Source organism: Panthera pardus, unplaced genomic scaffold (genome assembly GCF_024362965.1).
Source record: "Panthera pardus isolate Hobbes unplaced genomic scaffold, ASM2436296v1 HiC_scaffold_7, whole genome shotgun sequence".
NCBI classification, from domain to species: domain Eukaryota; kingdom Metazoa; phylum Chordata; class Mammalia; order Carnivora; family Felidae; genus Panthera; species Panthera pardus.
In genome coordinates this window covers 65,629,955-65,656,052 of record NW_026527002.1, presented here as the reverse complement: position 1 = coordinate 65,656,052, position 26,098 = coordinate 65,629,955, and the positions used below count along the sequence as shown (strand labels likewise).

General features: G+C 42.4%; 2 protein-coding genes across 3 annotated transcripts in view; one reads left to right on the top strand and one right to left on the bottom strand.

Annotated features, from left to right (window-relative positions):
- Window positions 1-10,291, bottom strand: part of TBC1D31 (TBC1 domain family member 31) — a 95,824-nt gene extending 85,533 nt beyond the window's left edge. For both annotated transcript variants that reach the window (XM_053896537.1, XM_053896538.1), the window contains exon 1: window positions 10,201-10,291. The gene's annotated coding sequence lies outside the window, so the exon portion shown is untranslated. The remainder of the gene's footprint in view (window positions 1-10,200) is intronic.
- A 123-nt stretch (window positions 10,292-10,414) lies between these two features.
- DERL1 (derlin 1) overlaps window positions 10,415-26,098 on the top strand; it is a 28,337-nt gene continuing 12,653 nt past the window's right edge. The window contains exons 1-2 of the mRNA XM_019459929.2: window positions 10,415-10,782; window positions 21,225-21,336. Of these exons, the coding sequence (XP_019315474.1) occupies window positions 10,630-10,782; window positions 21,225-21,336 (265 nt within the window). The 5' untranslated portion in view covers window positions 10,415-10,629. The remainder of the gene's footprint in view (window positions 10,783-21,224; window positions 21,337-26,098) is intronic.

Sequence of the window (26,098 nt, the reverse complement as noted above, 5' to 3'; positions counted from 1 at the left end):
TTTAGGAAAGGGGGTCAGGGATGTTAGGCAGACATCCTACAATGTATAAAATGGTCCCGCATCCTTTTGAACATTTCCAATACATTCCTGTAAGTAAAAATCCCATTTGTAATAGCTGAACTAGCACCTAATTCTGTTTTACATATAAACATGAAGAATATTTACAGGGATTTAATATACTCTAAATTTTCCTGGAATATAGCTACTGTACTAATTGAGACATGATTATACTTGTTTTTTTGTTTGACTTTGTTTTTTAATTTAAATACATTTGACATATATCATTGTGGAAATTTAAGGCGTATATACTTACTGTTTCTTTAAAATTTTTTTTTAATTTTAAAATTTTTAATTTTTTAAAAATTTAAAAATTTTAATTTTTTTTAGGGGCGCCTGGGTGGCTCAGTTGGTTAAGCGTCCGACTTCAGCTCAGGTCATGATCTCACACTTGCGAATTCGAGCCCGGCGTTGGACTCTGCTGACGGCTCAGAGCCTGGAGCCTGCTTTGGTTTCTATGTCTCCCTTTCTCTCTCTCTCTGCCCCTCCCCCACTCTGGCGCGCGCGCGCGCGCTCTCTCTCTCTCTCTCTCTCTCTCTCAAGAATAAATAAGCATAAAACAAAAGCAAAAACAGCGCAAGAGTGGGGAGGGGCAGAGAGAGAGGGAGACACCGAATCTGAAGCAGGCTCCAGGCTCTGAGCTGTCAGCAAAGAGTCCAACGCGGGGCTAGAACTCACAAACCGTGAGATCATGACCTGAGCTGAAACGGAGTTGCACGCTTAACCAACTGAGCCACCCAGTCACCCCTCCCCTCATTTTTAAGAAAGTTAGGCAAGAGCCTTGGAAGTGCCCAAGTAAGCGAGGACCCCTGTAGCCTAAATCTGACTAGGCAGCTCACATCCTTTCACGTCAGAATCCCCCTCCTGGAAATCTGTTCAGTAGAATTATTATTATTTTTTTAAAGATTTATTTTTGAGAGAGAGAGAGAGAGAGAGTGCGCGCAAGTGGGGGAGGGGCAGAGACTCGGGGGACAGAAGATCTGAAGCGGGCTCTGCACTAACGGCAGTGAGCCCGATGTGGGGCTCACACTCATGAACTGTGAGATCATGACCTGAGCTGAAGTCGGATGCTCCACCGACCGACCGAGCCACCCAGGCGTCCCTGTCCAGTAGAATTATTGAGAGGCAATGTGGTGGAGTGGTTAAGAGCAGAATAGGGGCGCCTGGCTGGCTCAGTCAGTGGAGCATGTGACTCTTGATCTCAGGGTTGTGAGTTCAAGCCCTAAGTTGGGTGTAGAGATTACATAAAAATAAAATCTTAAAAAAAAAAAAAAAAAAGACCGGAATAGAATGCAACGTCCTTTCCATAACCTGCAATGTCCTGCCTGATTCTAAGTACCCCTCCTTCCTTGCTCTCTCTGACCACTCCCCACCCCCGACTTTCTCCACTCAGCCACGTTGGGCTTGGTGCTGTGAGGCCTCCCTGCCAGGCACGCTTCCACTCAGGGCCTTTGCCAGCCCTGCTGCCTGAATGGTTTTCCCCAGCTGTCTGCATTGCTTGCTCTTTCACCTCCTTAAGATCTTTATTCAAGCGTCCCTTGAGATCACAGTGAGGCCCTCCCTGACCAACCCAAATCTCCTTCGCTTTATTTTGGCTCCAGGCACGTGTCAAGGGTTCATCTACTGTGCATCTAACTTCTGCCCCTTTCGATAGTCTTCCTGCCTCCTCTAGAATGTAAGCTCTAAGAGGCCACGGATATTCGTCAGTTTGGTTCACTGCTGCATCCACAGTGCCAGGAAGAGTACCTGGTACCTAACAAGTTGCTGTGGGCTGACTGTGTCTCCCCAAATTCTCCCCACGATGTCAAAATCCTAACGCCTAATGTGATGGTATCAGGAGGTGGGGCCTTGGGGAGGCTCTGCCCTAATGAATGAAGGTAATGCCCTTATAAGAGAGACCTGAAAGACCACTCTTCTCCCTTCTACCATGTGAGGATAGAAATGCAAGATGGAAGGGGACCCTCACCAGAGCCTGACCGTGCTGGTGCCCTGATCTTGCACTTCTAGTCTCCAGACCTTCGAGAAAGAAATTTCTGTTGTTTATAAAACACCCAGACTATGGTACTTTGTTGGATGACTGAATTAGAGTACCACCTTTGGCTCTAGACAGACCTGGGTTTGAGTCTTACCTTTGCACTTACTAGCAAGTGGCAAGTGACTTAACTTTTCTGAGGCTGTTTCTTCAATTATAAACAAAAATAAAAGTACCTCATAGGGTTGAGGTGTTCTTGTGAAGACTTATTAAGACCATGCCCACAAAGTTTCAATTTATTAATATTCAACACGTATTATTAGTAAAAAGAAGCTAGCTATCCATATGCAAAAATGTATACACATGAAGATGTTCAAGCTGTATTAGGTATTGCAAAACAGGCATCCGAAATAGGAAAATGGTCAAAGGATTATGCTATATCGCTAGTAGAATATTATTTAGTCAACAGAATGATAATTATGAAAACTTTGTAGAAACAGGGAAAGCCTCTTTTTTCTTTTTAAATTGTATTTTATTTTTAAATAATCTCTACACTCAACGTGAGGCTCAAACTCATGACCCTGAGATCAAGAGTCATATGCTCTACCGATCGAGCCAGCCTGGCAACCCAGGAAAGACTCTTTTTATGAAAAGGTAAATGAAAAGAACAGTATTATATGGAAAACAAACAAACAAACAAACTAGAAGATAGTAAATTTTTATATCTCTCCCCTTCTTTTATTTTTTTAAAGCTTATTTATTTATTTTGAGAGAGAGTGGGGGAGGGGAAGAAAGAGGGAGAAAGAATCCCAAGATGGCTCCAATGGTCCACACAGAGTGCGACGTGGGGCTTGAACTCAGAAACTGTGAGATCATGACATGAGCTGATATCAAGAGTCCCATGCTTAACTGACTGAGCCACCCAGGTGCCTCTCTCTCTCTCTTTTTTTCAATAAGCATCCTCCCTCCCCTACATCCTGTTCTACTTACTCTATTCTTTCCTAGTAAAACAACCTACCCTTAAAATTTTTAGTTGCAAAACTCATAGTCTTAGTTACATTTTGGTTAACAGCTGCATGATATTGTGGTACAATGGGAAACATCTATTTGTTTTTTGTCCCTGTTCCTGGCACAGAACTTCATTTCTTGAGTGCTAGGATGAAAGGAGCACCTTTTGTTATCCATAATCATTTTCTATCAGACCTGAGTTTATGCTATTGTGGGGACTCTAGGAGGATGGGGGCCTGGTTGCAGAACCTACCTGTGGTTGGAGGGAACTTTCAGCCACACCCCTCTGACCTTCCAGGGAGGAGGAAGGGGCTGGGAATTTAGTTCATCACCAATGGCTAATGATTTAATCAATCAGGCCTAGGTAATGGAACATCCATAAAAACCCAAGACGAAGGGATTCCGAGAGCGTCCAGGTTGGTGAACACATCAAGGTGCTGGGAGGGTGGTGCACCCAGAGAAGGCATGGGGGCTCTGAATACTTTCTCCCTTCCTTGCCCTGTGCATTTCTTCCGTTTGGCTTTTCTTGAGTTGTATCCTTTATAACAAACTGGTAATAAGCTGTTTCCTGATAGTGATGGAAACAGGCCTCAAGTCTTTGCAATAGCTCAGGATTCTGGTTAATATGCCTTTCTCTGGATGTGTCTCCAATTAAAGGCTTTTGAGAGTTTTGCTTGAGCCTTAATTCTAGTGGAATGTCTACACCATGGGTGATGACTTGGATCCAAAGCCAACTGATAAGAATCCTGTATTTAAATATTACTCACATTCTAACACGGAGGAGTTTTTTCTTTGATTTAGAAGGAAGGTATGTCAGATCCTTGCAGGCCTTCCCCAAGGCATATCTTGAATGAGTATCATTTACTATTGTTCTGATTATGAATATAAACTATGACTGATGAATATGTTATTAATAGCTGTAATCATTGCTTGGATTACTGTTCTCTGATGATTTTGGCATGTGGAATTGTTACTTAAGAGAAGTCTGATATTAAAGGGATTATTTTATTCCAAATACTTCTTGCATAAACTTTGGTTCAGCCAGCCTGCTTTACTCATCTATACAACATTAATTGCCTCCCATGTGCTGGTCCTTTGTGTTAGTTACTAGAGTAAAACTAGTATCTGTGAGATGCTTTGGAGTTTATAAGGAACTTTTACATTTGTCACAGAGGTAGAGCAGAGCAGTTAAAAGATGGACTCAGGTCAGACAGCCCTGGATTGGAATCACCACTTACAGTTATGGGACCTTGGATGAGTTAGATGATAATCTGTTTCTCAGTTTCCATAATAATAATGATAATGATAATAATAATAATAATAATAATAATAATTCTGTACCTACCTATGGGGGTTAGTGTGCCCATTAAGGGGGATGATGCATGGAAACTTCAAGCCCAGAGCTTGGTTAACAGCAGGCTGTCAATTCAAACGGACAACAAACAACTTTGCTGTAGTGTCAGGTAATATTGTTATTGTTTTTAGTGACCTGCCCATGGTCACATACAATCAGCAAAGGTCACACAATCAGCAAAAGACAGAGGCAAGCCTGGAATCCAGATTCGTTCCTTATGGTATGTAAAAGGCTGACTTTATTTTTATTTATTTATTTTCTATTTTTTTATTTTGAGAGAGACAGAGAGAGAGAATGAATAAGCAGGGGAGAGGCAGAAAGAGAGGACAGAGGATCCAAAGCAGGCTCTGTGCTGACAGCAGAAAGCCCAACAAGGTGTTTGAACCCACAAACTGTGAGATCATGATCTGAGCTGAAGGTGGGCACTTAACCGAATGAGCCACCCAGGCGCCCCTAAGGCTGACTTTTTAGTACACACACACACACACACACACACACACACACACACACGCACGCATGCACGTGTGCATCAAAATAACAAATGGGGAATAATCTATCCACTGTTTAGTAACTGCCTTGTTTCCCAGCCCAGTGTGCCAAAATCTTTAAAATTTCCCAGACTTAGGACTAAAAATATAGGACAGGTTCTGCCAGGCATGACAAAAGAAAAATTATTATTCTTGCCATAGCTTCACCTGCATGATGGGGCTAATGAAACTGCCTACTAGTTAATGTAAGAATTAATTACATCTTTGCAATGTGCTTTGAATTTTTGAAGATGCCACTTATATGGCAGGCAACCCATTAGGATGGTGTTCCTGCATGACTGTTGTGACAGATGATATTTGAGTCGTCAGCCCCCCCCCCCCCACAACGTCAGTCAACATTACTCTGAGGCGCAGTGCCAATTTTCAGCGCTATAGGCAATATTGTGCTCTCAATGGCCGTCTCTCCCAAGCGCCCCGCCCCCCCCCACCGTTTCCTTAACATCCTTTTTTAACAGAAACAATAGGAAGTATACATCAATATGGCAGGAAAGACAGAGTTAAGGTCTTTTCTAACTATCTTTCTAAAGTTTTTGGCATTGAACCTGTTCCTTTCTGAACAAACCGCCTTTCTACATTTTTTGAAAATTAATTTTAGAATATGTAGTACACATAGTTGGGACAAAATTTAAAAGGATAAAAGAACATGCAATAACATGTCTCCTTCCCACTCCTGTCTCCCATCCTCTGAGTTTCCATTTCCAGGGACAACCACTATTTCAAGCAAATACTGTGTGTGTGTTTGTGTGTGTGCTTTCTGTACAACTGTATAACAGCATAGTGTGAACTTTGTACTGTAACTCTTGTGTCCTTGATGCTATATGTTATTAGCATTCTATTTTATAGTGTACAAAGTTATTTTTTTTCTAATGAAGGTTGATAGTATTTGACCATATGGATAAGCCATCATTTAATCAGTTTCATATTGATACTTATTCAGCTATTTCCAATCTCTTGCTATTTAAAAAAATGTGGTAATGACTCTCCTTGTGCATTTTTAAATTATTTTTTTTTTTTTATTTTTTTATTTTTGGGACAGAGAGAGACAGAGCATGAACGGGGGAGGGGCAGAGAGAGAGGGAGACACAGAATCGGAAACAGGCTCCAGGCTCCGAGCCATCAGCCCAGAGCCTGACGCGGGGCTCGAACTCACGGACCGCGAGATCGTGACCTGGCTGAAGTCGGACGCTCAACCGACTGCGCCATCCAGGCGCCCCTCTCCTTGTGCATTTTTAAAAAGTTGGAGTCTATCTAAAGCTTAAATTCCTAGAAATGCATTTGAATATTACCAAATTGCTTGCTGGAGAGGTTGTACCGATGTATATTCTTGTCAATAATTCATGAGATCACCTATTTCCCCTACACCTCCACAATTTTTCCTAGAACTTAGCCCAATCATTACCTGCATGTTTTAAATGATGATGAGTGTTGATGGCAGTAACACAAGGACTTCCTCACAAGCCAAGCAATTAAATTCTAGAGCAAGCTATTTGGGAGCATTGGGGGAAGTCCTCTATTGAAGATGGCTAAGAATAAGCCACCTTTGTGTTTTATGCCCAGAATAATTTATCACAATATATAGTGATTTTATAAAGAGAAACAGAAAAATCCTGAATGTCCATCTAGTCTGATGGTTCTCAAAGAATGGTTGGCAGATAACTTGGATCAGAATCACATGGTGGGAGGGATAGGGTTTGTTGAAAATCCAGATTTCTATTTCTAAAAGCGATATGCTTTCATTGTAAAACATTTCAAAAAGAGAAGCAAAAAGAGAAGAGTAATAATGCTGATGCTGCTTTAAGTGCTAAACCTGAATTTATCTGATTTAAATCTTCACAATCCTCTGAAAGCAGTATTGCTATTACTTTTTCCTCTCACATTTTATAGGTGAAGAAACTGAAGCACCATGAGGTTGTCATTTTTACAACATGATAGTGCTAATAAGTGGTGTAACCACAACTTAAGCTTTAGTATTTCTAAAGCCTGAAGTTGAATTCCAGAGCATGCACTCTGAATTTTATTTTATTTTATTTTATTTTATTTTATTTTATTTTATTTTTTTAAAAGAAATAGAAAACTTTTATTCGATGATAAATATTTTCTGTTTCAAAAATAAATTAATCTAAAAAGGCAACATTTTGGTTGGTAAGACATTGAGACTGTTAACAAATCCGTGAGTCAAATGGATACACGGAGCAGTTTCCTTCTGTACTTTTGACAGTTAGTTTGATTTCATTTAGATTTTTGACTTCTCCTAGGATTACCGCTTCATAAGTCAAACTCAGGGAAACCAATCCACCTAGTTTAAAATAAAATGACGCTAATTCCCAATGTTTCTAAGAACTTCATTCCTTCTCACATCTTTTCTTTGTCAGCCCCAGGACTGTTAGCCAATGCTCATTGAAAGGAAATTTTTATCATTTATGGCTGGCAGTATCTATCTCTCTTTATTGGGTTATAACAAATCAACCTGGCTACAGTTTTGCATTGGGATTTTTTAAAAGATAATACACACGTACTTTTTCATCCAAATTTAGAAATTACATTTGATCAATTAGAACAAAATTTGTAGACAAAGTTGATACCATAATGCTTTTGTTTGCATTAATCTAGAGCAAGACCCCAGCATCCAGAAAGTTTCTGGTCGGTGATAAAGTAGAGCACTGTACCTTGGAACCAGAGAAAATTGATGTCCCAAGTATACAGCAGACCCAAGGCCCTTCCAAACACTTCCCCATTTGGAATTTTCTCCTCTGGTCTCTCTTCCCAGCTCTGCTCATGAAGGTACTGTCTGTTCCTGACAGTCCCATGTAGACATGATTCCTAGGGAATCTTTTGTTCAGCCGATGGCAATCCTTCTGTGGACTTCTATTACTTGTGTTGGCCCTTCTGTGTTATTTGCCTAGCATTCAGTTCTCTCAAGCTTGTGCACTCTGAATTTTAGAGCACAACCTAGAAATAAATATTGCCAAACATTATGTGTTGTTTTGTTCTTCGTAGGTTTTTTTTTTTGGGGGGGGGGCAGCACCTGTACTTAGTTTCATCAGAGAAACCTTCCTTAGCTTTCCACCTAAACTAGATAACACATTTCCTCTTATTCTATCTTGGATATAATGTGTAGTGGGTACAAGAAGATAGGGAGATGCGGAGAATGGAGCTCAGGCAATATCTCCAAATATTATGTTATTTATACAATGCTCTAGCTTTTAATTAATTAATTAACTAATTAATTAATTAATTAAATGTTTTAAATGTTCATTTATTTTTGAGAGAGACAGAGACAGAATGCGAGTGGGTTAGGGGCAGAGAGACAGGGAGACACAGAATATGAAGCAGGCTTCAGGCTCTGAGCTGTCAGCACAGAGCCCGATGCAGGGATCGAACTTGTGAAGTGTGAGATCATGACCTGAGCTGAAGTCAGAAGCTCAACCGACTGAGCCACCCAGGCACCCCTATTTTATTTATTTTTAAATCTTCATTTATTTATTTTGAGTAAGAGAGAGAGAGAGAAAGAAGTGGGTGGGAGAGAAAGGGAGAGAGAGAGAGAATCCCAAGCAGGCTCCGTGCTGTCAGCACAGAGCCCAACTCAGGGCTCAAACTCACAAACCATGAGATCATGACCTGAGCTGAAATCAAGAGTCGGTTGCTTAACTGACTGAGCCACCCAGGGGCCCCTCTAGCTTTTATATCAATATTATTTTATAAGGTTGTACTAATTTATATTCTCACCAGCTTTGTATGAATGAGGGGTTTCTTTATATATTCTTTATGCCTGATATCGATTAGGTCTCCAAATGTTGTATACTTTTATCAGTCTGTGGAATACTTAGTGCCTTTTTGTAAATACGGTTTCTGTTAATGAACATCAGGGATGTTGTGCTGAAAAATCTTCTTTAAAATAATACATTGTTGTACACACTTCACGGTTTGAAATTTTTTTGGTGTGGATGGAAAATCCCATTCTTGCCTGAAGGATCTGAGCTATATGGGTCATTCTGACACACGATTTTCAATCTAGTTGCAAAACTTTAAATAAGGAGTTTTCAGACCCAACATTCCACGTCTAACCTAAATTTGAGATTTCAAAGGGAAGAGGACCCTGAACTTGCTTCTAAGCTCAGGCCTAGGCTTTTTTTTTTTTTTTAACTGGAATTTAACCTAAGCCTATTTTTTTTTAATATTTATTTTTTGAGAGAGCGCTAGCAGGGGAGGGGCAGCGAGAGGGGGACGGAGGATCTGAAATGGGCTCTGCACAGACAGGCTGACACCAGTGAGCCCAATGTGGGGCTCGAACTCACAAACCGCGAGATCACGACCTGAGTGGAAGTCGGAGGCTCAACTGACTGAGCCACCCAGGTGCCCCTCAGGCCTAGGCTTGATGTTAACACTTTTACACACAGCATTGCTTTGCTTTGAGCCTATCAAAACACTGCTTCACTTAAATTTCACCAAAATTTTACTTCACCTTTCCTCGCAATCCAATAATGACCCTATTCTTTTTTTGCTTGATGAGATGGTCCAGGTTCCTCTGGAGTCCAGTATGCCTTGCTGCAGAAAGTAAATAAAACTAACTCTGGGCTACAGGTTTGTTTCTAGTGGTCTTTACTGGATGGCTTAATCAATCTTTTTTTTTTTTTTTCTTTCCCCTTTTAGCTTGATCAGTCTTAAACTGCAGGACTTACATCTGAAAATAACAGGAACAGTTTTGTCTCCCTTTTTACAGATTAAGAATAAGGATTCTCATCTACTTGTAATTAAATCCTGCTTGAGGAATTATATTCATAGTTAAGAATATAACTTTGCTTTCAGTTCCTCTAACATTCCAAGCTAACAGGAGTGGCCGTTTTCTCTGCAAGGAAAATTCCCCAGTTCTTGCCTGGGGGGTGGGGGTGGTTCAGCTCAAAGGACACTTCATCCAGGTTCTCCTTGACCATTCTCATCTAAAGTAGTCATCTTTCCCCACGTTTCCCCGCTCCCACCCCGTCACTCTAGTGCATCATCCTATTTTATATTCCTTTTTTCCCCCCACTCTCTGAAATTATCTTTTGCACTTATTAGTAGTTGTCTAACCCCAACAGAATGTAAGCTCTAGGAGAGAAGGTACCACAACAGCTCTGATAGTCGCAGGATCCTCGGTGTCTAGAACCCTACCTAGAACCCTGGCACTTAGCCCTCAACAAACATTTGTCAAATGAAAGAACAGATGAGGAACTGTGTACTTTATTTTCCTCCTTCCTTTTTAAACATCATCCAAGAGCACCCACCTGGATTACAACTCCGGCTTGAACTAGGTAGTAGGCGTTCAGCCTCGCCATTGGCTGGAGTATTTGCCGTTGCCCCTGGCAACCACTGTTTCCCACCAGTTGTGCCTTCGCCCCGCTTGGCCCCGCCCCATACCGTCCTTCCCCAGTACCGCGGAGCCGCGGCCCTGTGGTAAAATCGGTGCTTGCCCTTTAAGCGGCGGGACTTCTGGTCAACGTCTTCCGCGGCCGCCGGAAGGGGAAGTTTCGCTGCCGAACGCTCCCTCGCTCGTCCGAATTCGGTGGCGCCACGTCCGCCGATCTCCGCCTTCTTATCGGCGGCTTGGGCGGCTTCCGCCTCGACACCTTCCACTCGCTGAACGGGCCGTGTCGTGAGGGGCCAGGGACTGGGAGTCGGCGGCTGTGCGCATCCTGGCCACCTAAAAGGTGAAGATGTCGGACATCGGGGACTGGTTCAGAAGCATCCCGGCCATCACTCGCTACTGGTTCGCCGCCACTGTCGCGGTGCCCTTGGTCGGCAAACTCGGTCTCATCAGCCCGGCCTACTTCTTCCTCTGGCCTGAAGCCTTCCTCTATCGCTTCCAGGTACTGACCAGCGCGAAGGGGCGTGGAGACTACAGGTCCCAGGAGGCCCGGCGGTGACGGAGCGTAGACCGGCATGTCGTGGGCGCGCGGTGCCTGGTGGGATTTGTAGTGCGACGGCTCCAGCGGTTTAGGGCGAGGTCCTGTGGTTTGGGGGCGGGGTGGAGGCAAAAAAGGGGTCTGGAGCTAGGGCACGGATGGTTGGAGAAGTGGCTTTGGCCCATTGGGAAGGGACTGATTTTGCTCTTCTATTAAGATTATGCTCCCTGCCCTCTGCATTCAGAGAAGGAGCCAGTGGGAAGGTAATTCTGTGATCGTTGTTAATCTTTTGGACGCCGGTGATTAGCACCCTGGTTCTACCCGGAGCAGGTGCCCTCTGACCTTCCTCTGCCACTCACGTGGGTGCCATGAGGATGTCAATTTACTCAGCATTCAGCCGAGTACTTCTTATGTTAATAGAGGCTTTTTTTTTTTCTTTGCGGGAGTGGTTTGTGGTCAGATGCAAAGAGTGGGTTTGTTTATCTGCGTTCCACCTAGCCCCGACCTAGTATGTGACATGTAGTAGTAGAATGTATGAAGGGAGGAGTAAAGAGGAAATTGTTCCCAAAATAGAAGGCCTTGCTATTTAAGCATGAAGGAAACTTTCCAGGGTATTTCTGGCAAGGGAATATTAGTTTCCCGGAGATTATCTTTATTCACTGGATTCTGTGATTTAGATCTTTACTCAGTGGCAGGTCAGCTACTAAGATTTTACATTAATTTGAGCACATTAATTGGCATGTGGATAACCTGCCTTGTCTCCCCCCAGTTTACTGTTTCTTAGTCTCTGCTGCTTGTTCCTCATCATCCTGACCTTTAAATGTTGTGATGTGCCCCAGGGATCAGTTATAGGCCCTTTTCTCTACCGGTCCCCAGCTATAGGAAATCTCATTTAGCTTCATGGGTTTAAATACTTTCTATAAACTGAGGACTCTCAAATACAAATATACATATTTTCAGTCCAGATCTGTCTCCTGATATCCAACTGTCTGTTTGAAATTACCACTCGGATGACTAATAGGCATCTCAAATTTAACATGTCCCAAACTGGTTACCCTTTTCCTTTGCCCTAGAAGTAAAGAGCAATTTCATTATTGCAGGAGCTCAAGCTACCAGTTATGGAGTCATCGTCGACTTGTCTTTCTCCCACATCCCATAATTTGCCAGCTACTAGTTTGCTCTACTTTAGACATACGTCCAGAGTAACAGGTCCCTTTTCATTCTCCATTGCAAGCCATTATCATTCCAGCTCAGGTCCTTTCCGTCTTTTCTGTAGACAGCTGGAGTGATCCTTTTGAAATATAAATCAAGACTGTCTGTCCTCTATCCTGAACCTTCCATGTCTTCTCAAATCAGATGTATAAAATGCAAGTACTTCCAGTGGCCTGCAAAGCCCCCTCCTGCCGCTCTGGCCTTAACTGCTGCTACTGTCCACCTTGCACCTTAGGCTCCGCAGTGGAATCCTTGCTCTTCCTTCAGCAGCTGACGCCCTCTCCTCGGGTTGCTAGCATGTGTTGTTTCTCTGTTTGAGGACGATAACCTTGATTTACCTCCTTACCTTCTTCAAGTCTCTTCCCGGTGCCACCTTATTGGCAAGGTGTTATGGATTGCCCTACATAAATTAATACCCCTCCTTCACTCCATCTCCTTTATGCTTAATTGTACTTGCTACATGTCACCTGTTGGCATTGGTTAGTCAGCTTCCCTTCAGAAAAGAAAGCGCCACGAGAACCAGATCCCTGACTTGTTTACCACCGTCTTTGTTACCTAGAATAGGGCCTGGCACATAGTAGGTGCTTTCATGTTGGTTGAATGCATGGAAATAGTTGGCACTTGCCAGTGCTGGGCACTGGAGCTACAATAGTGAATAAGACAGAAAGTCCCAGCTCCCATGAAGAAAATAAGAGAGAGGCATATGATCGAGGGTGACTTAAGGCATATAACATTGGATAGAGTGTTCCAGAAAGGCTTCGGAGAAGATGCCTGAACTGAAATCGAATGCCGAGGTGCCAGCTTTGGGAAGATCCGGCTCTGGGGACAGCCTTCTAAGAACAAGGGTTAGCAAGAGGAAGGCTGGGAGGCAGGCCCCAGAAACGGAAGGAAGACCGGATAGCTGGTTACAAGTCAGCTGTAGGGATGAGGATTGGCAGATGCAGACAGAGATAACCAGGGGTGAGTACGATAAAGCACGGATGGAAAGGTGGGCTGGGCTTGGGTTGTACAGGACTTTGTGCTTTGAACTTTATTTATTTACTAAAGAATTTTTTTTTAATGTTTTATCTATTTTTTGGGAGAGAGAGAGCATGTGAATGGGTGAGGGGCAGAGAGAGGAGAGCAAGATCCGAAGCGGGCCCTGTGTTGACAGGCTGACAGCAGCTAGCCCCTTGTGGGGCTTGAACTCACAACTGTGAGATCATGACCTGAGCCAGAGTCAGACGCTCAACTGACTAAGCCATCCAGGTGCCTCTGAGCTTTATTTTGAAGACACCAGGAAGGCTTTGGAGCATTTTGAACAGAGAACTGACAAGATTGCTTGACCGCTCTGTGGGACGGACTTAGCACCTGGGATGGGGGAGAGAGAGAAATCCAGTTAGAAGGCAAGAGAGATGATGTTTTGGGTCCGGGTGACTGCAGAGGTAGAAGTAGGTAGATTTTGGAGTAGCGTGGACAAGGTTGCTGCTGAATGAATGTGGCAGGGGAGTAGCTGAAGGAAGCAGGACTCAAAGATGCCGCTGTTTCCACAGTGGATGGTGGAGTCCTTTAACAAGTGGGAAATGTTTAGGATGGCATAGGTTTGGGGGCCAGGGGAGGGTGTGGATGAAGAGTTTCTGTGTTGGCCATGTTACGTCTAGAGATGCTTCTTAGGCATCTGAGTGCAGAAGTTAAGCAGGCAGTTGGAGATTAGAAAATGATGTGGGCCTGCTGCCAGCTCTGGTTATTATTTGTGACCTAGTGGCTGTTGTGCACTTTGTGCCTGGTGGGTGGCATGCTGGGTAATATGTGTGCAGGAGGAGCGGTGGTTGTAAGTCATTTTGTGAGAAGGATCTGGTCAAAACTGGCTCTTTGACCCTCCTTGCAAAATCTTGCTCACTTGTGTTGTCAGACTGGTAAAATAAGAAAGCCTTTCTAATAGACTGCAGGTGAATGTTGACAGATGTGCCTTGATTAGAAGAGTCATCATTCGTGTCCCCCCTCCCGTGCTTTTCCCATCTTCCTTACATTGTTTCGTCGTCCTGAGAGCTGGGAGAAGCAGTGGGGGGCAGGACAGTGCGCTGGTTGTCCAGATGGGAAAAGGCCAGTATCTAGACCTTCTCTCTGCTACTCTGGCTCGTGCCCATTCTGGACAAATTTAGCTTTCAGACCCACCTAGAGGAACTCATTTGCAAATGAAGCAGCTGAAAGAAAACCTGCATCTGAGAGGTCGGTGTGTGACAAACAGCATGCGGTGTGCTTTCTGCTGGAGGCTCATCTTTTCCTTCGAAGCTGAGCCTTGAACAGCTTAAAAAAAATTGGGGATGATTGATTTAGAATTGCGGATTCATGTTGGAAGAGATGAAAGTCCCTTTTCCTCCTTATCTTTAGGCTTCATCTGACTAGCTTGTTGGTTTGGAACTGCAGAGCTTAAAGTGTTATTTTTCTTAGTTTGGATGGGATGTTAAGACTCACTGTGCCGTTATCCAAAGTTCCTAGTCCCTCACGTTCAACACGCATTGATCAGATAGCTACTTCATAATGATGAAATAAATGTCTTCCTGCTGGTCCTTGATGACCTAGTCCTGCAGCCCTCGTGCTTTCTGAGCTCGTGTCTCCCAGGGCTGTCTATTTCTCTGGACAGAGGCACCGCACCTCCTTGCATCTCTGTTGTACTTCCACGCCACCTCGTTCAGCTCCCACGGGCATCCTGAGACCAGTATCACTCCGGTTTGTAATCATCTCCAGTTCCGGTTTCTACTTTGGTGAGTCAGATAGTTTTGAGCTGCCTCTTTCAACTCCTTCACATCAAATCTACCAAAACACACAGTTAAGTGTTTAGCAAACATTTTTGAGGGTGATTTCTTCCAAGTCAGTTATCTACTTTCTCTTAAAATAGAAAGACCAAGGGATTTCAAGGAGTTGAGTCATGGTTCCCCAAGACCTGGCTCAGCCCCATACTCATTATATGCCCTCAGGCAAGTTACTTAGTACTCTTTCTGAGCCTCAGTTTTGTTACCTAAAAGTGGGGGTCATTTAATACCGTATGAACTCTGATCTAACTCCATAGATTATAAGATGCACCATCAATTTAATACAACTTTTTGGAGGGGAGGGAGAGTAGAAATTCCATTAAATGAATGTATTGGATTATAAGCCACATACTAATTTGAGAAACACAAAAATGAGTATCTTCAAATTGAAGAAGTATGTTATCTACTTCATGCCTCTGTCATGTAAAATTCATAGCAAAATGTAAAGCTCCCAGTATATATTCTCGTAATAAGCTGTTCAAAAATAGTGTCCATTTTTATTTTCTAGTGAATAGTAATTCCTTCCATTACTGCCTTTTCTCTCTGGGCAGTAAGAGTCTAATTTTTTTTTATTTTTTAGTAAAAAAATTCTTTTAATGTTTATTTATTTTTGAGAGAGACAGAGACAGAGACAGAGTGTGAGTGGGAGGGGTAGGGGTAGAGAGGGAAGGAGACCTAGAATCCAAAGCAGGCTCCAGACTCTGAGCTGTCAGCACAGAGCCCGATGCGGGGCTCAAACTCACAAACCGTGAGATCATGACCTGAACTGAAGTTGGACACTTAACCGACTGAGCCATCCAGGGGCCCCGAGATTCTAATTTTAATTTGTAACTGAAATTGAAATGTGACTGCTGGATGATTATCCTGTATTTTGCCCCCTTAAAAGCATCCTGACTTCAAGTGGGAAGAGATGAACTCTCAATTTCCCTCATTTGTTTTCAGGAATGAGAAGAAATGGCACCCGCCAAATCTGTGATTTGGGCCTTGTGCTTATATTTGCCAAGCTTTTGCTTTATGTTATTTACCTTCAACCCAATGATAGCAACCCTAGCAGATTGAATTAAGAGCGTATTAGGGAAGGGGCACCTGGGTGGCTCAGTTGGTTAAGTGTCAACTCTTGATTTTGGCTCAGGTCATGATCTCAGAGTTTGTGAGATTGGGCCCTGCCCTGGGCTCTGTGCTGACAGCAGGGAGCTTGCTTGGGATTCTCTCTGTCCCTCTCTTTGCCCCTCCCCCACTCACGTTTGTTCACTCTCTCTCTTTCTCGCAAAATAAATAAACTTAAAAAAAAAAAGCACACTGGGGAAGAGAAACCTATACATGCATAACCAGAAGGGAGATGAACTTGGTCTCTAGGCTGAGCATGGAAGTAGCCTCAAGGTTTGGATTAGAACTTAAGTGGCTAGTGTTTTGGTATGTATAGCTTTAATGTCTTTCCTTAACAGTCCTGTCCACTTCAGTCCGCTTTATACATTTACAAGTTGTTGAATTTTTAAAAACTGAATACCTGTGTGTAACCAGCACCCAGATCAAGAAGCAGAACATACCAGTAAACCTTCCTGTAGCTCCCTTCTGGTAACTGCCCCCTCCAAGGGTAACTACTATCTTACCTTTTAGTATCACAGATTGCTTTTGCCAATTATTTTACTTTCTGTGAATGAAATCTTACGGTATGTATTCTATTGTGTCTGGTCTCTTTTTAACAGTGCATTTGAGTCACTAGTACTGTTGCTCATGGGTATAGATTGTTCCTCCTCATATTGGTCCATCGTGTGACTAGATCACCATCTCTTTACCCCATTCTACTGATGATGGGTCTTTTGGATAGTGTCTGGTTTTGGCTGTAATGAATAGTGCTGTGAACATTCTGGTACATGTCTTGGTGAACATAGGTATGCGTTTCTGTTGAGTACATACCCAGGGGTAGGATAGATGGCTTCCAATAGCTCTTTTACAGTCCACAGTTGAGCCTCGGTGCCTTTCATTTTTCATTCGTTTTTCTTGCCTACCTAGGATGTCAAAAAAAAAAAAAAAAAAAGAAAAGAAAAAGCCACACTTTGCTAACATCAGCATTTGGCACATGGATGCTCCTCTTCTTTCTTGTTTGGTGACCTGTGTAGAGTTTCTTACCTCCAAAGCAATCAATTTGTATCATTTCAGAAAAAAAAAAAAAGTCTGCTTTTGGTACTTTAAAAACTCCCCCCACTTTAGACTCTGGGTGGCGTTTGTCATTATTTCGGCAGCAGATTGTTTGGGAGAATTTTAGTTCAAGGCTGGCTGCCACCCACTCTCTCAACAGAAGCTGTGGGACCAGTAAGTAAAGAACAATGTCTTACCCCTTTTCAGAGGCCTTAGATGCCAGTGCAGCTATGGGCCTCCTTCTAAGTGAGGGACTCTGCAGATCACCTAAACTCTCATGAGGGCCCAGCTTTCCTCAAGAAAAAGCTGGGGGTGATGATGGTTCCTACCTTGGGAGGCTGTGGGGATAAAATGAGCTGCTCCCCTCCCCTCCCCCTGCCGGTCCTGTGCCCTCGGTGCTGCACCTGGCTCCCCATTGTGGGGTGGGGGCAGGCTCCCCAGGGCGGAAAGCATGTCTGCACTCCCAGCCCTGAAAATCCATTTTCTTATTCTAACTATTTGCATGTCAGAGGAAAGGAGGGAATTTAGCTGGGCCCCTTCATTGGGGATTCCAGAAATACATTACATTGTGTTTTTCTGAAGAGATAAGTTCTCTCCTGGTGTTTTCAAATTATCATTTTAAAGTAATACAAAAATAATATCAAGTCTCTTAGATCAATGAAAGCCAAGTATAACTCAAGGGTAAGCTTAATGAGCGGGGAAAAGAAGTGAGATATTTTGACAGACACTGATTTCCAAAGCACAGGTGCACACAGGGGCTAAAAATAGCATGGTGGCGTCAGTGTTAGGGGAAAATGTAGTCGGAAAAAAACAGGATTTCTTTTCCAAAATCAGGTCCTGAGTAATTTGCAGGGATATGGAGGTAGCTTAAAATGGGAATTTGTAAAAACTATGTCAGTGTGTGTCTTCTAAGAGATTGTAATCATCATACACCTACACGTACAATTTTTTTTTTTTTCAAAGCACCTTTGTAATCCGTTTTCTTAATTCCAACGTTTTATAAAATCTGTGAGCTAAGGAGGGCAGAGTCATAGGACAGACATCACCGGGTAGATGAAGATATACACTCAGAGGTCTAGACTTTTCCAAGGCCCTGCGGCTACTTAAGAGCCAAGGCCAGGGCTAGCTTGCTTCTGGTCTTTGCCCCCAGTGCTTTTCGTAAGCAGGAAGAATCAGGATTATACAAGCATAGGAGGACTTAAAATTTTTACTAATTTTAATTATAGCTCATAGTAATGATGCCACGTGTGAGAGACATTGTAAAAACAGGGGTTTTGTGTCATAAACTCTGGAGTCAAGCTGTCTGGGATAAAATTCTACCTCCCCCACCTGCTAGCTATTATTTAACCTTTTCTCATTTCTGTTCTTCATCTGTAAAATCTGCCCCCTGAGTCAGTGCGTGTAAATGAGCAGAATAGCACACTTTTTTTTTTTTTTTTTTTTTTAACCACCCATCAGAATAGGGCAAGTATTAGTCTATCATTCCCCTTTTACGGATGGAAATTGAGGCCCGGAAGTGATAGCTTAAGCCAGACACTTAACATCTTGGTGTTCTCAAATCACTTCTGGTGAGAACTTCTCACTCACAGTCCTCAAATCTTTTCCGTTAAATGATGCGTCTATGTTAAAGTTGTAAATAAATCCACATGAGTTTTAACTTATTTTGTTTTACTGGTTTAATAGAGGGTTCTTGCAAAGTCACTCTTCTGGGTGTTTTTATAAAGCGCGTTTTCTTCCGCAGGGAACGGAGCCGTGAGGGCTACATTCCTGTACTCGGAGCATGTAACGTGGCAGCTCGGTGTCCGGCCAGGTGCCACCGCCAGTGTCCCCCATTCCAGCCACACCCACACTGTCAGCAGTACCTGTTCAGTGCTCTTGCAGTTCTCTCGGACTTTAGTCGTTTTCCCAAGACCAGACCACCCCTCCCTCGTGCTCACTCTTTGCTTCTTCACACGACCCACTACCGAGAACATCTGGATGCTGGGGGGCGGGTCTTTCATGCTTGCCAAGCGAGACACACAGCTCTCCAGGCAAAAGCCAGCATTATGCTGGCATTTCCGAAGGACTGGGAAGGTCGTCTACTTCAACCACTATTATTATTTAAGGTTGTTCGGGGGTTCTAGCCAGTGAATTAGACCAGAATGGAATGAGATACAAAATTTTATTTACAGATAGAGTTGTATACTTTGAAAGCCCGAGAGGCTCAGTTTTCAAATCTATTACAAACAATAAAGTAATCCAGCTAATACTACAAACAGTAAGGTAATTCGGCTTTGGTGGTTTGGTATTAGAGCTAGAAAGCATAGCTCAAAGAAAACTTCTAAAAGCTGTGAAAGACTTCTTCCTGGCTGGGAATGGTTATCACATTGATATAATAAAGATGCTGATTCTAGTTCTTTTGAGAAAATAAAATGTTGAGACCAGCCGAGAAAATCATGACAAATGTGGAAGAAAAATAGGAGGGGGATTATTTAATCATATCACTTTACCAGATATTGTTACATATTATAAAACTAGACATTAAAATAGCTTGATATTGATAGGGGAATTCAGTTCCAAACAGGATAGCATTTTAATATAATAATAGGTTTTAATATAAAAGGAAATAAATAGATAATGAAAATAGCTTTTCGGAACACCTGGGTGGCTCGATTGGTTAAGTGTCTGACTTCAGCTTAAGGTCATAATCTCGTGGTTCACGATTTCGATCCCCATGTCAGGCTCTGTGCTGACAGCTCCGAGCCTGGAGCCTGCTTCGGATTCTGTGTCTCCCTCTCTCTCTACCCCTGCCTGGCTCGCACTCTGTCTCTCTCTCAAAAATAAACATTAAAAAATATTTTAAAAAAAACAAGAAAGAAAGTAGTGTTTCAAATGAATGGAGGAAGTATGGGTTACTCTGTAAATGGGATTGGGAAAGCTGAGTGAGCACCTAGAAAAAGAAGTAGGTTATCTTCCTTACTCCTGAGACGAACATGAATGTGCCACGGACATGAATGTGCCACGGTAGGACTGTGAACATTTTGATACTCTTAAGTGGAGACGTAGCTTGTGAGCTACATGAGCATCCAAGTACCCCCAACGGATACATTTGCCTACCTTAAATTACACTTTTACATGTCAAAATATGGCAAGAATACCGTAAAAGCATAGATGAATGGCCAGAAAATATTTGCAACAATGAGAAAGGGGAATTTCCATAATATATAAAGAAATGCAAATCTGGCAGGAAAATGAAGAAAGGAAGTGCTAAAGTTTTAAAAACAGTTCGTAAACACACACTACATGGTGACGGCGTGGAGAGAAGATGGGCATTAATGTACATTTTAGGAGTAAGTATAGGAGTTGGTTAAACATTTTTGTAGGCATTTGGCAATGTCTACCAAAATTAAATGCAGAAGTCTGTTAATTTAGCAGATGAACTCACAGGATTTGATCCTATATGTAAGTGTATAAAGAGGATATTCGAGAATATTCAACCGCGGCCTTGTAACAGTTTAAACAAATTTTGGACCTTCACATAAAAGGAATACTTTACAGCCAATAAAAATATCTTGTCAAGGGACTTAAATAAGGCATAGAACCATGCAATACAAGGTAGGATGAAAAAGAATGAACAGTAGTAACACATAATGTTATTGAAAGAAATACAAGAAACTGATGTTGATGGAAAGGGAATCAGGAGATGAAGGTCAGGAGGAAGACTTCCTTCTCATTGTAGACTTTTTGGTAAGTGTGTGTGTGTGTGTGTGTGTGTGTTGAGGGGATGGGACAGTTGTAAAGTCATATATCCATATTGCCTAAATAGCACAGTGATTTGAATAAAAACGTTTCTATTTTACTTTTACCTTTTGAAAATGACATTTTTTGGTAAGGTTTATCACCCCGGTATATTCTTTCTCCCAAAAGGAGATATTACTGTGCAGCCGGAGCCTGTCTTTATAATTCATTTTTGACAGGTTTAACTATGGCCCTTCTCCCAGTAAAGACTAACCATATATTTCCTTAGTATTGATTTTTTTCAACTTGGTTAGGAATATTTATTGCTTATATTACATGATTTTATTCCATCGCTTTGCAGATTGGTATGATGGTAGCTGATGGGAGCTTTTCTTCAGTGTTCTTGAATTATATTGGTGGTATCCCTTTGGTTGCTTTCATCACAGAGGAGAATGTTTTGCAAGGGTGAATTTTGTTGAGTTAAAAAAAAAAAATTTTAACCAGGCTTGGAGAAACTAACCACTGTGTCTGTTTTGATCTGGACAGATTTGGAGGCCAATCACTGCCACCTTTTATTTCCCTGTGGGTCCAGGAACTGGATTTCTTTATTTGGTCAATTTATATTTCTTATATCAGTATTCTACACGTCTTGAAACAGGTATGTTGTCCATAGTTGTCTTAAGATTTGTTTCTAATTCACCAGTTCTAATTTACCAGTTACTTATTGGAAGAATTTTGAGGGCAGTTAGCTTGTAAGGAAATGGCATAATGATAGTAAATGCTCAGTAGTAACTGTGCCAGGACTGTACTAGGCACTTCGTTTATTTGATTTTTAATCCTCATGACATCATCATGAAGCATAAGTAACAGTGTCACCATTTTATAGGTGAAAAAAAATGAAAGACCAGAGCTTAATACATCTTGTCCCTACCTTGTCCTTAGTGGCTGAGTTGTGTGCCTCTCACTTAAATTTGACTTCTCACCCGTTTCAGTCACATGGCACTCATTTGTCCTTTATTTTATTTATTTTTTAAGTTGACTTCACACTCCGTTTGGAGCCCACTGTGGGGCTTGAACTCACAACCCTGAGATCAAGACCTGAGCTGAGATCAAGAGTTGGACATTTAACTGACTGAGTGACCCAGGTGCCCCAGTCCTTGTCCTTAAATGTCAACTGGGCTGAAGTGTATATATCTCCCAGACTGGGGTTGAAAAACACTTCTTCATACTATGAAAGCCTTAAGTTATTCTCTGTGATTGAATTACTCACTTTTGAAATATATAACTGGGATTTAATAATATGGTAGTTTATTAGATAGGACTGCCCATATGGTGTTATGGGTAAGTTTTTTTGTTTGTTTGGTTTTTTACAAAAATCTTTTCTTAAAAGTTTCTCGGTATTGTTATTTCCTTTGTACAATACCTCGTGTGCTGTTCTGAGTTGCTTATCCTGAGAGCAGTAAATTGATGCTGCTGGGTCAAAATGTGAACAAAGTTTTATTAAGCCTAAATGATTTTGAAAAGGTTGGCCGACTCCAGAGACCTTATAAACCTGCTGGCTGTTAGCTCAGGGTAGAGAATTCTGAACCACCCTTAAATCTAAGTCAGTTTGAGAATTGAGAATCAGTCTCATAACTGTGGGGAAGTAGAAGGATGGGCATTTGGTGTCAAATGTGTTTTCCTTAAATTGGCATTTGCGCAAGGTGCTTTTTAAAAACAAATCACTACATTAAGTGTCAGGTCATCGACTCTTACCACCGGAAGGGACCTAGCCCATCCCCTTAGTTTTATGGAGGAAAAAGAGGAGATTCGGGGAAGGAAAGTGGCTTGGCGGAGGTGAAACTGACCCACAGTCTCGCGACCACAGCAGGGGGCTTGGACCTAAAGCCCCCAGCATATGTGATTTTTATTCTCCCCTGTCCCAGTTGAACTTGCTAGTAATGCTGTAGCATTCTACCCCCTGGTGTAATTTCATTGAGGATTGAGCTATTGGAGTAGTATTATTTTATATCAGTAGGAGATTCTAAGTGTGGATGATCCATGACTAGTTTTTCAAAATTTTGCTACAGAAAAACTTCAAATGTACACAAAAGTAGTGAGAAAGGTTAATGAACCTTTGTTTTCCTTTTTGTTGAGATGAAATTCACAGAACATAAAAGTGACTGTTTTAACCATTACAAAAAAATTTTTTTTAAACATTTGTTCATTGTCTAAGAGAGAGACAGAGCACGAGTGGGGGAGGGACAGAGAGAGAGGGAGACACAGAATCGGAAGCAGGCTCCAGGCTCTGAGCTGTTGGCGCAGAGCCTGACAGGGGGGCTCGAACTCACGAACGGTGAGATCATGACCTGAGCCGAAGCCAGATGCTTAACCCACTGAGCCCCGCAGGCGCCCCTGTTTTAGCCATTTTAAAGTGTACCGTTCTGTGGTCTCTGGTCTAGTTGCAGGGTTATGCAGCCACTACCAACCACTGTCTAATTCAGTACATCTTCATCGCCCCCCGAAACCCAAAGCAGTTACTCTCTATCTCCCATCCCCCCCTTTCTCTAAGCTCCTGGCCAGCACTGAGCTACTTTCTATGCATACGGATTTGCCTATTTGGGACACTTTATGAGTCCTTCTGTGACAGGCTTCTTTCACTTCGAATGTTTTCAAGTCTTACCCATGTTGTAGTATGTGTCCACCTGCCTGCAAGAACCCCTTTTTAACTACTCCTCGCCTTGAACTGTTATCTCCTAGCTGATCTTATTTGATCTCTATTCATGTCTGTCCTCCCACCCCTGATTATTTGAAGCAAATGATAGCAGACATGATATCATTTCATCGGTACATTTTCTAATATTTATCTCTGAAATTCAAGGACTTAAAAATAATTCTAATACCGTTATGAAGCCTAAATTGCAATAATGCCATGACCATATTTTATTTGTAAGTTGTTTTCTCTCCGTTACTTGAGGCCCTGGAACCCACTTACCCACCCCTCCTATCTAGTCAGGTAATATAACTAATTTGTAATACCTGAATAACACTGAAGATCAATCTGTAGGATTATTAGCCCATTGATCTCTTTTATTCGCTTTAATTCTTTTAAGCTTCCCCCATTCCTTACTGAGCATTTTGAAATTCTAGAGCTGAGAGGTACTATTTCAAGTTTTATTGATATATAATTCAAATACTATACAGTTCCACCCATTTAAAGTGTACAATTTAGTGGGTATTCATAGATTTGTGCAATCATCACTATAATTAACTTGAGAATATGTCGTCACCACAAGAAGAAACCCTGTGCCCATTAACGGCCATTCCCCATTTCCATTCAACCTGGTCGTCCCCTTAAGCTTTTAGGCAACCACTGGTCTACTTTCTGCCTTTTTAGATTTGCCCATCCTGTGCATTTCTTATAGGCAGCATCATACAATAGGTGATCTTTTGTAACTGGCTTCTTTCACTTAGTGTTTTCAAGATTCTTCCATGTAGCATGTGTTAGTACCTCATTCCTTTTTATTGCCAAATGAGATTCCCTTATATGGTTATTTTTCCATTTTTTTTTTTTTTTTTAAGTTCATTTGTTTTGAGAGAGAGTGCGAGTCGGGGAGAAGCAGAGAGGATCACTGTGCTTGCTGTCAGTGCGGAGTCTGACGTGGGGCTTGAACTCACAAAACTGAGATCATGACCTGAGCCGAAACCAAGAGTAGGATGCTTAACCCACAGAGCCACCCACGTGCCCCGTGTGTTTCCACTCATCAGTTGATGGACATTTGACTTGTATTCGTTTTTCACTGTTATGAATAATGCGGTTCTGAACCCTCATGTTGAGAGGAACTTTTGAGACCTGCCCATTTAAAATAAGATTGCGCCACGAGAAAACAATGGTCTGGAGAGGTGGTGACATGCCCCAAAGGTCACAAAGCTATTTGAGATAACATGTCTGGGACTGGAGCCCTGGTTCATTGATTCCAGTCTTCCCTCCGCCATACAGCCTCACGGTAACAGCCTGACAATGTGTTTGCCACCTGCATATTTTCCTACCTGAGTCAATGAAATATACAGCAGTGTCGGCTTATTTATAAGGTTTCTGATTTGAACTGGAAGACTGCAGTTTGAGACCACTTACTTTATAAATTCCCAGTTGCACACTTGCCAAATAATATAGTATTGTAATTTATGTGATTACAGTAGCTTAAGTATTCAATCCGAAGAATGCTTCCGAATCACAAAGTCAACAGGAGCACCTGGCTGGCTCAGTTGGTAGAGCATGCGACTCTTGATCTTGGGATCACGGGTTCAAGCTCCACACTGGACGTGGAGCCTACTTAAAAAAAAAAAAAAGAAAAGCAAATTTTACTAAAATTCAGAAATTAGCTTTGATTCATCATAGGGATCCCCATCATTGAGCTTCCTTAACACTGTGGCTAAAGCGTGCCTTTGAGACACCAGGGGAGAAATTGGGGAAAGAAGGAGAGACTTTTGCCGGAAACTTGTTTTCTTTTAGATAGAATTTTTTCCCTGTCTTTCTGAGACTTGTTAGGATTTAAAAACAATTTTTTTTTAATGTTTTTATTTATTTTTGAGACAGAGAGAGACAGAGCACGAGCAGGGGAGGGGCAGAGAGAGAGAGGGAGACACAGAATCTAAGGCAGGCTCCAGGCCCTGAGCTGTCAGCACAGAGCCTGACGCAGGGCTCGGACTCACGGACTGTGAGATCATGACCTGAACTGAAGCCAGATGCTTAACCGACTAAGCTACCCAGGAGCACCCCCCTCCTTTAAAAAAATTTTTCTTTAATGTTTTTATTTATTTTTGAGACAGAGAGAGAGAGGATTTTGTTTTTTAACTGACTACATATCATGTGATTATGAGGGGGTGTGGAGGGGAGGGAAGGTAGCTGTTTGAGCTAGAATGACCTTACAGTCATTTGCGTGTGGTCTCTGCCTCTCTTCTGGTCTCCCACCTGAAGGTATGAGGGCTCACCCTTAGAAGGAAGAGCAGGGCCAGTGTTGATTGTTCAGTCCAGGAATAAGACGGAGCCTGGCGTTTGGTGTGGTGACAAGGGCACTGGACTAGTAATTACATTTCGCCCTGCTTCTAACAAGCCATGTGGTCCAGGTCATGTAACTTTATTTCCTCGTCTTTCCCTTCTACCTCCCGGATGTGGTCTGAAGGTGAAGAGTCAGAGTCTATGGGAAGGTTTGGCCGTGCCCTCACTCTTCCCCTCCTCCAGCATTGTTTTCCCTTGCTAGAATGTAAGCCAGAAGAAGGAGACTGAATCTTCTCAAGAAAGCCCAGTGTCAGAGAGAGAGTGTGTGAGTGTGAGAGTGTGTGTGTGTGTGTGTGTGTGTGTGTGTGTGTGTATCTAATAATAACAACAACAGTAAGATTCTCCCAGCATAGTCTTCCTGGAGACACAGTGGCAGGCCAGA